Raw genomic sequence first — 14,927 nt, 5'->3', positions numbered from 1 at the left:
ACGGGATGAGAACATTACTGGCTAAGCCAGCATTTATTGCCCATTCTGATTGCCCAGAGACCAGTCAAGAGTCAACCATATTTCTGTGGTTCTGGAGTCACATGTAGGTTAGACCAGTTAAGGATGGCAGATTTCCTTTCCTTCAGGATATTAGTGAACCAGATGGGTTTTTTCAACAATTGACAATGGTTTCATAATGATCATTAGACTCTTAATTGAAGGTTCTTTTTTTCTTTTGCTTATTGAATGAAAATTCTACCATCTGCCATGGTGGGATTTGAACCTTGGTCTCCAGACATAAGCTGAGTTTCTCGATTAATAGTCTAGCAACATTACTAGTGGCTGTTACCCCCACTTTTATGTCCACAATAATGTCCAGTTATTAAACTATTTGAATGATGCAAAGCCTTTGCATCTAGGGACCTTTGCTGCCATGAAATAATCGCCAAGCCAAAATCGGAGAGAGAGAGAGGCAAAAACTGGAAAATAAAATGTTCTTTCAAAGATAGCTTTAGTCACTTAACAAATCTATTTCATTGGTGATCTTGACCTTTTTAGAATTAGTAGCTGTGTATCATACTTTGTGTTAGTCATTTAATTAACATGCTCTCTCTTAAACACTAATTATTGCAATTGGATGACCTTTTTAGTAAAAACAATATTCTAAATTTGTACATCTCCCTCCATTTCACCTCTCCTACATGCCCAAGCATAAGCCTTTCTTTGTTTTATTCATACTACTTCTTTGACTGTTGTGACTTCCAAGTGGTTGCATAGCTGGTGTGATCCATCAGGTAAGTGCATCAGTGAAATGGAAGTTACTCAGAACTAAATAAGACATTTCTGTTTATTTCCTAACTGGATGCCCTTCTGCTTATATGCATTACATTGAAAGTGCAATGATGCTTCAATAAAATTGTATTTTCTCCCAGCATTTTAGCCATTCCAACATCAAAGTACAGAGGAACCTTGATTATCTGAATGTCAATTATCTGAATTTCAGATTATCTGAACAAGATCGTGAGGTCCTGATGCTCGGCTAACTGTTATCTGGGCAATTATATGAATAAAATAATCCCCAGCATGTAATTTGGATAATTGGGGTTCCTATGTACATTATGCTAGGCTAAAATTTGACTGAATGCTTGTTTTTCATTTACCATTTGTGAAATCCTATCTGAATTTCTTTGCTCGAGAAGAACTTGGTTAAAATTTATTCGATGTCTCATATTGAGGTTGAAACTGAGATATAAACACTCCTTCTCTCCCCACCACTACCACCCACCCCCTCCATGTTTTGTTTATAGGAGATACCTAATGTGATTGTGGACTCTGTGCCTAATTCTCCAACTGTTGAAGATATTGCAAAAGCTGAGCAGTTGAAAACTGAAGGTAAAAAATCATTGCTTGCAGTGAATATTTGTCATAATGTGTGTTCACTACATGACGACATATCTAATTTATTTACTGGATTAAACATGGCTTCTGGCCATGAACCTCTGCCACCTTTTTGTTGAGTCAGTGTTTGGGGAGTGAATTATCTAGATCCACAACTTTAAAACTTCTACTCTATGTTCACAAGAGTCAGAATAGTTCACCTACCACTGTTTGTAATCTTTCTTGTAAATCTCTTTTTGGTTAACAAAAGTTACTGCAAATGTTGCATTCTGAAAAATCAATCAAAAAAAGACAAGGGTATTGGAATCAATTGAATATCCCAAAAACTGGCATAGACAGAACAGGTCAAATAGAGTCCTAGAGATGTACAACACAGACGCAGACTCTTCGGTCCAACTCATCCATGCTGACAGATATCCTAAAGTAATCTAGTCCCATTTGCCAGCATTTGGGCCATAACAGTCAACCCTTCCTATGCATATACTCATCCAGATGCCTTTTAAATGTTGTAATTGTACCAGCCTCCACCACTTCCTCTGGCAGCTCTATCCACACACACCACCCTCTGCATGCCCCTTATGTCCCTTTAAATCTTTCTGCTCTCACCTTAAACCTATCCATGACCCTCATGATTTTATAATAAGGTCACCCCTCAGCCTCCGACTCTCCAGGGAAAATAACCCCAGTCTATTCAGCCTTTCCCTTTGGCTCAAACCCTCCAAACCTGGCAACATCCTTGTAAATAGTTTTTTGAATCCTTTCAAGTTTCACAACATTCTTCCGATAGGAGGGATACCAGAATTGCGCACAATATTCCAAAAGTGGCCTAAGCAGCATTCAGTACAGTCATAACATGACCACCCAACTCTGCCATTTGTATTATAGTGGTATATGATTCTGTGATAAGTTGGATGTTTCCATTTCGAGAGTGGGACTACAGCGGTACCTCCTGTGAGACCTGGTATCAGTTCAATTGTGGAAATATTTAAAGCTTTTTCATTTTGTCCTAAGGTTTATGACCATTTGATATTTAATTTTAATCATACTCAATTGTTTTTCTTGTCCCCATTTTTAGCTTTTAAGTAACATCTATATACTGGCACCTTGCAAAATTTATGTTGGAGCCATTTTCAGTTACTCAAAATGTTTTGAAGCTTCGACTAACTAAAAGTTGGGAATTACAGGCTATAAAAAGGAAGAACATGTAAACGGTTTGGAAAAGGAAGTGGACTCATTATTATAAATGTGCTCAAACCTTAAAAGTTGTTGTTTGATTTCAAGTTGGGTTACAAATGATAGCCAGGCTTCCTTCAGAAACATGTAATCAATTCTAATTTTCTTTTTGTTGTTTAGGAAATGAACAAATGAAAGTCGAAAATTACCAATGTGCTGTGGATTACTACACAAAAGCTATTGAATTGAATCCAAGCAATGCAGTTTATTATTGCAATAGGTATGATGGATACAATTTCTGTTTTCTTCTATTGTTCAAAGTTTGTGCAAAGATTTGTAGCTCGGGTGCTCGTTATGGTTCTGTTCGCCGAGCTGGGAATGTGTATTGCAGACGTTTCATCCCCTGTCTCGGTGACATCCTCAGTGGAGGCTCCCAAGCACTGAGGATGTCAACTAGACGGGACGAAACGTCTGCAACACACATTCCCAGCTCAGCGAACCTAACCACAACCAAGGTATTTATCAATGAGCACATTCATATTCAGTGGTACTTTACTTTTTATTTTACCCCTCAACTTTTTATCTATAATTGCCAAGTCTCTCACTTCACTCGGGTGGTGTGAAAAACCTGGAATGAGGCAATTCGCAAAAATCCAAACTTACCCTGTCAAAATGTTGGTATTGTAACAGACTGCTGAGATTTTCTACAACCTACTTATAAATGTGTGCTACTTGTATTTTGCACATTGTTAGTTATGGTATGTTCAATTTAATAGTCAGTTTAAAAAATGTATACATGTGTGCAGTCACTCCTCCGTAACCATGAGAGTTCAATTTCTCGAACCTCCACGAATGGTGGAATTCCTGATTGCAGAGCCTGTTAAAAGTACATGTTAAATATCATGAATATGTGAGTTTTGCTTCAGATGCTGAATTTTGTCGCTATTTTTTGATGCGGATAGGTGAATTTGCAAGTCGTGAACTCCTGGGCACTGAAGGATATGTGACCGTACCTGTCAGCTTTATGAATTGCTCCAATTCTGCCCGATACCCATAAGATAAAGGAGCAGAATTATGTCATTCAGTTCATTGAGTCTGCTCCACCATTCCATCAAGGCTGATGTGTTTCTCAAATCCATTGTTCTGCCTCCTTCCGATAACCTTTGATCCTCTTACTAATCAAGAACCCCTCTCAATGTTGATCTCTCTCTGTACCTTTTCAGCAGCTATAACATTGTATTCTGCACTCTGTTCTGTTAACCTAATGTACTTGTACAGAATGGTCTACCTGTCAAGCATGTAAGATACTTTTCATTGTACTTCCGCCAGGACTGAATTATGAACCCGTTTAATCTCCTAACAAAGTTACTTAATAGGGTCTTTGAGGAGGTGCTGGTGGAAGATGAGTACCAAAAGCTGTCTCAATGACTAGGCAGCTTCAACCCATTCATAGTTCTTGTTTTTTGTGGTTTGCCCGCTTTAAATTTTGAGTATGCAAAGGTTTAGAATTGATTCCCTATTAAAGCTGTGTTTCATTATTGGACAAATCATAAAACAAAAGCACTAAGTTCCTGTTAACACTTGACCGAATTTTAAAATAGGTTTGCCAGCTGCTGTTTTGGAAGCATTTAAAATTGGAAATTTGGCGCATAGTGCTCATTTTTTTTTAATGAATGACTTAATATATAGAATATTAAGACATTGCAACATTATTTTTAAGAATGTGTTTTGAGCATCTAGAACAGTTAATGCTGCGCAAGGGAGTAGCTCAGGCTGATTCTCTGTTTCTCTAACCTAGTTATTTTATGGCATGGTTCATAGATGCTAATTTGCTTTCTTGCCAACAAAATCGAATATATTAAAATTAGATTACTTACACTGTGGAAAGAGGCCCTTCGGCCCAACAAGTCCACACCGACCCGCAGAAGCGAAACCCACCCATACCCCGATCCCTACATTTGCCCCTTACCTAACACTACGGGCAATTTAGCGTGGCCAATTCACCAGACCTGCACATCTTTGGACTGTGGGAGGAAACCGGAGCACCCGGAGGAAACCCACGCAGACATGGGGAGAACGTGCAAACTCCACACAGTCAGTCGCCTGAGGTGGGAACTGAACCCGGGTCTCTGGTGCTGTGAGGCAGCAGTGCTAACCACTGTGCCGCCAGTGTTATTGTTCCCAGTTTTATTGGATAGAATGTTAACCTAGTTTTGCTGGTCACCATTTTGTTTTCTCTTGTAGGGCAGCAGCTTTGAGTAAATTGGGAAACTACACTGGAGCAGTACAAGACTGTGAAAAGGCGATAGCTTTCGACCCGAGCTACAGCAAAGCTTATGGCAGAATGGGGTAAGTAGAACCTTTCCTTAAGACATATTTATCTCTGATCCAATTCCGAAAGTATTGATTTCAATAGAAAAGGGTTCTGGGCACTCTCTACTCAAGTTGACACTCTTCATTTACAGATATAGGCTATTCAAACATGGGAGGATGTCATCAATACTGGATGTCTACATCTTTGCTAGAGTTTACTAGCAAGGATATAACAATGGAAATCCTGTTTTTTTTTCCTCCCACTAACCCAGAAAGCTGAGAGTAGTTGTGCATCTTCAGAATAATTTGGTGTATGCTGATTTGTCATAAACCATGAATGAAGCATGGTCTGTATATTCATTATTCGCTGCCTGAACCAGTTGACCCTTTACTATTTTAGCCACAGATGCCACACACTGTATTCTATCAAGCTAACACCTGTTCAATCTGTGCTGACATCTCAACAATTTATTTTTGTTGAATAGTCCTAAATTTTTTGACCTAAGCTACAAGGCTAAATAAAGAAGTCTCCTTGATATTTTGGATGGTGATTGTTTGTGAGCAGATATTTCCCAAAGGACAGTAGTTATGATACCAAGCGGTGGCAGTAGCAATAAAATAGTAATGCCACCAGAGGATCCAGAGTTTCCCCTTCTGCTTAAATTGACAGTGGCCAGTTGGCTTTATCTGTTCCTTTTTTTTTTCTCATTTTCTGACCCATTTACGTCATTCCATACTTGGGATTTGTGTCCAACCTAGTGAAAGACTGAGTACAATCTAATTTAGGCTGTGGCTTTCTGCAAAGATAGTATCTAAATTTAACCTTTTTAACTAGATAAATTGTGGGACTATGGGAGAGGCAGGCAGACAGGTTGGTAATAAAATATTTAATGTATGCTAATTCTCCCACCCACCAGTTCACCACATGTATGTCAAACAACTGACCTCTTTTCAACTTTAATAATCAGAATTGAAGTTATTGGGTTGCTGATTGTCCTTTGATATTTTACAGCTGCAGCCCAGTTATTATGCAACTGACCTAGCTAGGTATCCAGCTACTATTGGTATGACACTTGTGTTTCCAGAGATATTGGATCAGTGGTGCTGGAAGAGCACAGTTCAGGCAGCGTCCAACGAGCAGCGAAATCGACGTTTCGGGCAAAAGCCCTTTTACCTTTTTTCCAGAGATACGTCAATACCAAATTTTTGATCCTTGCCTTTCATCTTTGATTTACAGATGAAATTAATTTCTTCCAAGCTGAGTATTGGAAGATAAAAGCTATCATTCTATAACCTTGTACTAACTTTATCCCCCTTAGTTGTTATTTTCTTGGATTGAAGAAGACTTTTTTTTTGTAATCTGAGCATCTTACTGCACTCAAACTTGAGATTCTGATTTCAGTTCCTCGCTGTTTTGTTGACCGGGGATTTCCACCCCCATTATCACTTTTTCACTTAAACTAATTAGTGGGAGGAAGGTTTGGGAGGGGCAAGTAAAAGGATATAGTGGCATTGCAGGGCAGCTATTTAGATAAGGGTACCCAGACTGGCACATGAAGGAACAGAGTACAAGCATTTTATTTTTTAAATGCAGCAATAGGATTAAGGGGAGAAAAATGGTAAAAGCAAGATTAATGGTACTTAAATGTTCATAGTATTTGGAACAAAGAAAATGAAGTAACAGTACAAATAGAAATTTAATGGGGTTTATATAATATCCATTAGTGGGTTTTGAGAAGATTTGTGGCTCAGGTTGAGGTTTTGGATGTAGGTTGGCTCGCTGAGCTACAAGGTTCATTTCCAGACGTTTCATTACCCTATTGAGTAACATCTTCAGTAGGCCTCAGGCGAAGCAATGCTGAGAATTCCTGCTTTCTATTTATATGTTTGGGTTTCTTTGGGTTAATGTCATTTTCTGTGGTGAAGTAACTTCCTGGTCCTCCAAAAAGAATGTGTACCCAATGAACATAGCCAGCCGATTTCTCAGCAACAAACCTAAACAAGCAAACAAAACACGTCCAGAAATCCTAGCCTCTCTCCCCTACATGAAAGACATCTCGGAAATGGCGGCCAGACTACTCAGACCCTTTGGCATCATGGTAACCCACAAACCCACCAACACACGAAAACAGCAGCTAATGAACTTGAAAGACCTTATACAGACAATGAGCAAAACTAACGTCATTTACAAAATACTGTAACAAACACTACATTGGACAAACAGGCAGAAGACTAGCCACCAGGATACATGAACATAACTAGCCACAAAAAGATGTGACCCTCTCTCACTAGTATCCTCATACGGATGAGGAAGGACACCACTTTGACTGGGACAACACATCCATCCTAGGACAAGCCAAACAGAGACACGCGCGAGAATTCCTAGAAGCATGGCATTCCAACCAGAACTCTATCAACAAACGCATTGAGTTAGACCCCATCTACCACACCCTGAGAAAAGGAACAGGAAGTGACTTCGCCAGAAATGACATCACCAACCCAAAGAATCCCAAACCTATAAATAGAATGCAGGAATTCTCAGCATTGCTTCGCCTGAGGCCCACTGAAAATGTTACCTAGTAGGGTAACGAAATGTCTGGAAATGAACCTTGCAGCTCATAGTTTCAAGAACATAAAAGCTGAGTATTCAAGCAGGGAGGAAAAAGTGGTAGGGTAGCTTTGTTAGTACATAGTAGAATAAGTGCAACAGCAAGAAATGATCTTGAATCAGATGTAGAATTGATTTTGGTTGAGGTAGGAAATAACAATGGGAAAAGACAGGTGGGAGTAGCATAGAAGCTCCCTAACAGTATCATAGGACAGAAAATAATTCAGGAAGTAATGAGGGCATATAAAAAGAGTACATTAGTCAGGGGTGACTTTAATCATCATGTAGACTGGGGAGAATCAAATTGGTAGAGGTAGCAATGAGGTTAAAAATAAGTGTATTTGGGGTAGTGTCTTAGAAAAATATATTGTGGATACTAGGGATTTGCTGTTTTGGACATTAAGCCTGTCTCATTACCCATTATAATGAATGATCGCTAGAAAATATGATCTTAAAGTAGAATTTAGCATTTGGATTGAGTGAGAAACTTGGGTCAGAAGCAACTGTGTTAAACTTAAATGAAATTACACAAGGATGAGAACACCTAGTTAGCTGGAGTGGACTAGGACAGTTTAGCAGAAAATAGATTGAGGACTAATGACAGATATTAGGAAAATAGTTCATCATACTCAGTATTCCAGGAAGAAGGATTCTAAGAAGGGCATGAACCAACCATAGTTGGTTATTGAGAACAGTATTAAATTGAAAAAATAACCTACAATGTGGCAAAGATTAGTGGTAAATGAGAGGATTGGGAAAGATGCCCAACCAGCAAAAGATAATCAAAGACATAAACAAAGAATATAAACTGAGGGTAAAGTAACAGGTAATCTGAAAATGGACAAGAGCTGCTACTTTCAGTATATAAAAAAGTGAAAAGAGGCTAAAGTAACATCAGCCCCGAAGAGAATGAGGCTGGAGAAATAATAGGGAAACCAGAAAATGACAGCAGAAATGAATAAGCTTTTTTTTATATAACGAGTTCCTAGTCGAGGGCATTCCAAAAAATACTAAATCAAGTGGAAAAATGGGGCAAGATAGAAATACAATAATTATCATTTAGAGAAAGTACTAATGAAACGAAAGCTCTGGGATCAAATGAAATTTACAAAGCTCAGCTTCCCTGGACTTGATGAAATGCTTCCTACAAAAACAAAGGAAGTAGCTACTCAAAAAATGGGGATGCTAGTAGTAATCTTCTAAGAATCCTTAGATTCTGGAAAAGTCCCAGAGAATTGGAAAACTACTAGTTTTCGTTATGCAAAAAGAGAAGGAGCCAAATTAACAGGTAACCACAGACCAGTTGGCTTAATTAGGAAAATGTTAAAGTCTATTATAAAGGATATAATAGCAGAGCATTTCAAGATGCATAATATAATCAAGCAGAGTCATAAGGGGGAAGCCATGACTGACAATATTTATTAGAATTTTGAGGAGATAACACAAATGATTGATAGAGAGTCCATTTAAGACAATGAGGATTTTTTTCGAAGGGTATTAAATCTATAGAATACCACTTCAGACTCAATTTTTTTTATGCCCTTCTCAGCTGTCTTTTTTTTCTCAAACCTCTATATATTTCTGCTGCCTATATACTCACCCATGACCTATATGACCCTATGTTCTATAATCTCAAGATTTTTTTTGTTGTTTATGTTTTTGAGACTCTCCTATCCCCATAAATCACCACCTCAAACTACAGCCTCTTAAGTCTTTGTTATTCCTAGTGACTTTCTGCAGTACCAAGGGATATTTTTCCACATACAAGAGTTGTGTACAAAGGATGGTGCAGCTTCTTTTCCATTCTCATTCTATTGAGTAATGGAATTTTTATTTTCCTTGATATTTAATAGGCATCTATACAATTCTTCCCAAATAATTTCAACAATGAGCAGTTGAAAACTGTTGCTTTAATTCCCAATGCTTAAAGAGTTTCAATGTCATTGGAAAAGGAATAAAGAAGGCTTTCTAAGATCAGGATTTATATATGCAATCAAATAAAGCCACCAGTTAGTTTTGGATTGTTGGTGTGGCATAACATTTTTTGTAATGTTCAGGAATAGCCAAGTTAGAATCTTTCTCTCATCTAGCATTGACTCTCTGGCTTCCCATGGTCACAGTTGCTCACTTCAGTAGAGATGTTAGACTCTGCAAGGTCTCGAGCAGAGAATAAGAGCTTTTTATTTCAATTGCTGTCATGTAAACTGTAAAATCGTTGTAGTCAATTGATCTCAGTTGGCAGTCTGTAGGTGATAAAAGTATAATTGAATGTTTGTAGCATGTTTAAATGCATTTTGTCATTGTTGTGGTTCTGTTCACCGAGCTGGGAATTTGTGTTGCAGACGTTTCGTCTCCTGTCTAGGTGACATCCTCAGTGCTTGGGAGCCTCCTGTGAAGCGCTTCTGTGTTGTTTCCTCCAGCATTTATAGTGGTTTGTCTCTGCCGCTTCTGGCTGTCAGTTCCAGTTGTCCACTGCAGTGGCCGGTATATTGGGTCCAGGTTGATGTGTTGTTGATAAAAACTGTGGATGAGTGCCATGCCTCTAGGAATTCCCTGGCTGTTCTGTTTGGCTTGTCCTATAATAGTGTTGTTATCCCAGTCGAACTCGTGTTGCTTGTCATTTGCGTGTGTGGCTACTAAGGATAGTTGGTCCTGTCATTTCGTGGCTAGTTGGTGTTCATGGATACGGATTGTTAGCTGTCTTCCTGTTTGTCCTATGTAGTGTTTTTGTGCAGGCCTTGCATGGGATTTTGTACACTAGTACACAAGGCCTGCACATAAGGACTTGTGCTTGAATCATTGACTTGAACACGTTAAAGTAATTTATTGTTGAACTAAGAGCATCTGAACTCTGCCATCATTAGTATCTTAAACTTAGGCCTTGCTGCTTGCTCAGATGGTAACAAAAGATTCCATAGTATGATTCAAAACTGTTGCTAGATGTTCTTCAAAATCATGTCAAAAGTTCTTCCCTCAACTCTTATCACTTTTAAAAACAAAATAATTATTTATTGTTGCTACTGTTTGTAGTGATTGGCCTTCAAAAATAATTAGCTAGCTATGAAGGGTTTTGGGTGTGATAAAGGGAAATGGCATTATCGAGGTAATGTCATTGAACGATTAATCATAATGCCCACATTGATTTTCTGGGAATTTGGGCTTGAATCACACCATGGCAACTGGGGGAGTTTAAATTCTGTTAGGTCTGGAATTGGAAGCTAGTCTCAGTATTGTTGACTGTGACAATTTATCATTTATTGTCATAAAAACATTTCTGGTTCACTGACATCACTGAGGGAAGGAAATCTGTCCTTACTCGGTCTGGCCTGCATGCAATGTGATTAGCTCTTAAATGCCCTCTAACGATCTAACAAGCCACTCAGTACAAGAACAGTTAGGAACTGGCAACAAATGCTGGCCTCACTAACAATGCCCACATCCAGTGGAAGATTTATAGAAGAAATTATTTAAATTGCTGTTTGTGAAATCCTGGCATACTTATCATGAAATTTTAACATTTCATATTTACACTATTTGTGTGGAAATCTAAAATGTGTTTTTACCTAGACAAAGACTGTTAATTGACTTTTGATTTCATTTCAGCTTGGCCCTGGCTAGTCTAAATAAATACAGTGATGCAGTAAATTACTATAAAAAGGCTCTGGAGCTGGATCCTGAAAATGAATCGTACAAAGCAAACCTCAGTGTAGCAGAACAGAAGGTCAAGGATGCACCGAGTCCAGTAAGTGCTGAAATGAAATAAGGCTCTGCACATCCTGTGAGGATGCAAGATTTTAAGTTTACATAAAAGCAAAACAATGTCTGAAATCAATTTGTTTTCTAGTAACATGAATGCAGGAAAACTAGGTCCAGAATTTTATTCCAGCAATTCTGTGAAATGAGGGAAGTAAATAGTATATTTTCAAATCAAGTATTCCTCCTTGTTCTCAATGTTTTGACTGTTATTAAACCATTGACCTTTTTTTAAAAAATGTTTCCAATCTTTTTACCAAATAGGGGTACTGGGGTGCAGGGGTGGGGAGGGGGGCTTGAATGATCATGTTACAGGATTTTGAATCTGTAAAGGAATTTTAGAAGATTGACTGACTACTTTAGTTGTCATGCTTTCATTGTAGAAGAAACGTGAGGAAAAAAAAGTAGAGCTGGTCTTCATGACCACGTTTACAATAAGGTAATCCAGAGTGCCTCAGCAGAAAATACCTTCAGTCAGTTGTTGAGTAATCAGCACATTACCAGGATTGATTCCTAATCCGTGCTATGTGGCCAATTTTAGCAAGGGCATTTTAAGGGACACAAGAATTCATTGTTTGAAGAAAGAAGGTCAGTACTTGTATTGTATTCCATTACATGTGAACTTATTTATTCTGCAAGCAGGTTCATTTTGATTACAAGCGTAAAAGACTCTTGTCACTAAAAGAAACTAAATGAGACCGAGGAAAGAAATATGTAAATATTGCAACACCAAGATAAAAGCAGCAATGAAAAGCAAAACTGTAACAAGTGCATATAATTTTACGTGGATTAATTTGTAGAAGAATAGACTAAAAAAGCCAACAGGTTAGAAATGTTTAAAATCCTAGTTAAACCATATTAGAAATGTGTCCATACCAGCAAAAATAATTTTGAAGGGCCAGAGAGAACACAGAAGATGTATAGGGGTGTTTCTAGAAAGAAAATACAAACAAAAGAAAAGATTATGCAGATCACTCTCTCCTGGATAAGAGGTCTGGTGGTGATTTCTAAATATAAAGATGATTAGTGAGGTGGATTTGAGAACTTGTTTCTACTCAAGCGTGAGTTCATCACAAGGCAGCATAAATGTAATATAGTCATTAGCAGATTGAATAAAGTATCTAGAAAGAATTTCTTTTCACCAACTGGTAAGAATGAACTTGGTACAATATGGAGTATTGAAACAGAGAACATGAATACTTTTATGGGAGGATTGATGTTTACACAAGGAACAAAGAAATATTAGATATGTGCACAGAGTAAGAAGTAATTAGAGTGGGAGGCAGTTCCTCTGGAGTATAAACACTGGCATAGACTAATTGAGCTAAACGGCCTGCGTCCTGTTTTGTGAATTCCTAAGTTTTAAATTACAAATCTTCAAATGATTTCATTTTGTGGCTGTCATTTGGGGATCATACCAACCTTGACTAACCTGCATCATGTTGAAGATAGATTATTTTAAATTGATCACTATTACCTGCCCTTTCTGGCAAAGTTATGGCATGGTTGAATTTAAAATACAGCTGGATAGTGTGAAGATAAAATCCAATACCAGGGTCTTGTGCTTGAATAAGAGGGACAAAATTTGCTGGATTCAGGGGCATCCCAGCAGATTGGAAAATAGCAAATATGCTACCATTTGAAAAGGGTAGTAGACAAAAGATAGGTAATTATAGACTAGTGAGATTAACGTCTGTAGTGGGGAAGATGCTTGAATCTATTATCAAGGAAGGTATAGCAGGGCATCTAGAAACAAATTGACCCATTGTACAGATGCAGCATGGGTTCATGAAGGGCAGGTTATGCTTCACAAATCTTTTGGAATTCTCTGAAGACCTTTCAAACAAGGTGGACAACCGGGACCTAGTAGATATGGTGTACCTAGATTTCCAAAAGACCTTTGACCAGATGCCACACGTAAGGCTGCTGCATAAGATAAGGATGCGTGGTCTTAGGGGTAGAGTATTAGCATGGATAGAATCATTAGAGATGTACAGCTCAGAAACGGATCCTTCGGTCCAACTTATCCACACCAACCAGATATCCAACCCAATCTCGTCCCACCTGCCAGCAACCGGCCCATATCCCTCCAAACCCTTCCTATTCATGTACCCGTCCAGACGCCTTTTAAATGTTACAGTTGTACTAGCCTCTACTACTTCCTCTGGCAGCTCATTCTATACATGTACCACCTCTGTTTTTAAAAAAAAAAGTTGCCTCTTAGGTTTTTTTTTACATCTTTCCCCTCTCCCCCGAAACCTATGCCCTCCGGTTCTGGACTCTCTCTCACCCCCAGGGAAAAGACTGTCTACTTACCCTATCCACGCCCCTCATCATTTTGTAAACCTCTATAAGGTCACCCCTCAACCTCCTTTCCAGGGAAAACAGCCCCAGCCTTTTTAACCTCTCCCTATAGCTCAAATCCTCTAACCCTAGCAACATCCTTACAAATCTTTTCTGAACCCATTCCAGTTTCACAACATCTTTCCAAGAGGAAGGAGATCAGAATTGCACGCAATATTCCAAAAGTGGCCTAAACAATGTCCTGTGTAGCACAACATGACCTCCCAACTCCTGTACTCAATACTCTGACCAATAAAGGAAAACATACCAAACGCCACCGACACTATCCTATCTATCTGCAACTCCACTTTCGAGGTGCTATAAACCTACACTCTAAGGTCTCTTTGGTGATTGGTTGACTGACAGGAAGGAAAGAGTGGGGATAAATGAGTGGTATACTGGCTGACGATCAGTGATGGGACCACAATTCTTTACAATTTATATAGATGATTTGGAGTTGGGGACTATAGGTATGGTGTCAATTTGCCAATGACATTAAGAGCACAGTGCAGAGAACTGTGAAACTTTGCAGAGGAACAGAGACGCATTGAGTGAATGGGCAAAGGTCTGGTAGTTGGAATACAATGTTAGTAAATGTGAAGTCATACATTTTGGTAGGAGTAACAGCAAAATAGATTATTACTTGAATGGTTAAAAAGTTGTAGCATAATGATTTGCAGAGGGACCTGGGTGTCCATGTGCATGAATTGCAGAATGTTGGTCTGCAGGAACAAGTAATTAGGAAGGCAAATGGAATTTAGTCCTTCATTACTAAAGGGATTGAGTTTAAAAGCAGAGAGGTAATGTTGCAGCTGTACAAGGTGCTGGTGAGACCACCCTCGATTATTGTGTGCAGATTTGGTCTCCTTATTTAAGAACAGATGTACTGGCACTGGAGGAGGCGCAGAGGAGGTTCGCTGGATTGATTCTGGAGTTGAGGGGGTTTGGTTTGAGGAGAGGCTGCGTAGATTGGGATTATATTCCTTGGAATTCAAAAGAATCAGGGGGGATCTTATAGAAACATAAAATTAGGATGGGAATCAATAAACTAGAAATAGCTAGGATGGTTCCACTGGTAGGTGAGATTAGATCAAGAGGGTATGGCTTCAAGATTAGAGGAAGCAGGTTTCGAACTGAACTGAAGGGAACATCTTACCCCGGAGGGTTGTTAACATATGGAATTCCTTGTCCAGGGAAGTAGTTGACACTACTTCAGTGATCATTTTTAAAGCTAAGGTACATTTGTTTTTTGGACAAAGGAATTAGGGGATGTGATAAAAACACTAAGTGGAGCTGAGTCCACAAAAAGATCAGCCATGATCTTATTGAATGGTGGAGC

At 38.7% G+C, this 14,927-nt stretch overlaps 1 protein-coding gene across 3 annotated transcripts in view; it reads left to right on the top strand.

The window, feature by feature from the left end:
• The window catches only part of LOC132828980 (small glutamine-rich tetratricopeptide repeat-containing protein alpha-like), a 48,295-nt gene that overhangs the window by 23,147 nt on the left and 10,221 nt on the right, over positions 1–14,927 (top strand). For all 3 annotated transcript variants that reach the window (XM_060846224.1, XM_060846223.1, XM_060846225.1), the window contains 4 exons: positions 1,308–1,392; positions 2,752–2,851; positions 4,816–4,920; positions 11,096–11,234. In XM_060846224.1, the coding sequence (XP_060702207.1) occupies positions 1,308–1,392; positions 2,752–2,851; positions 4,816–4,920; positions 11,096–11,234 (429 nt within the window). The remainder of the gene's footprint in view (positions 1–1,307; positions 1,393–2,751; positions 2,852–4,815; positions 4,921–11,095; positions 11,235–14,927) is intronic.

The sequence above is a fragment of the Hemiscyllium ocellatum genome, chromosome 28 (assembly GCF_020745735.1).
Source record: "Hemiscyllium ocellatum isolate sHemOce1 chromosome 28, sHemOce1.pat.X.cur, whole genome shotgun sequence".
In the NCBI taxonomy this organism is placed as follows: Eukaryota; Metazoa; Chordata; class Chondrichthyes; order Orectolobiformes; family Hemiscylliidae; genus Hemiscyllium; species Hemiscyllium ocellatum.
This window is presented reverse-complemented; position numbering and strand designations above follow the sequence as displayed.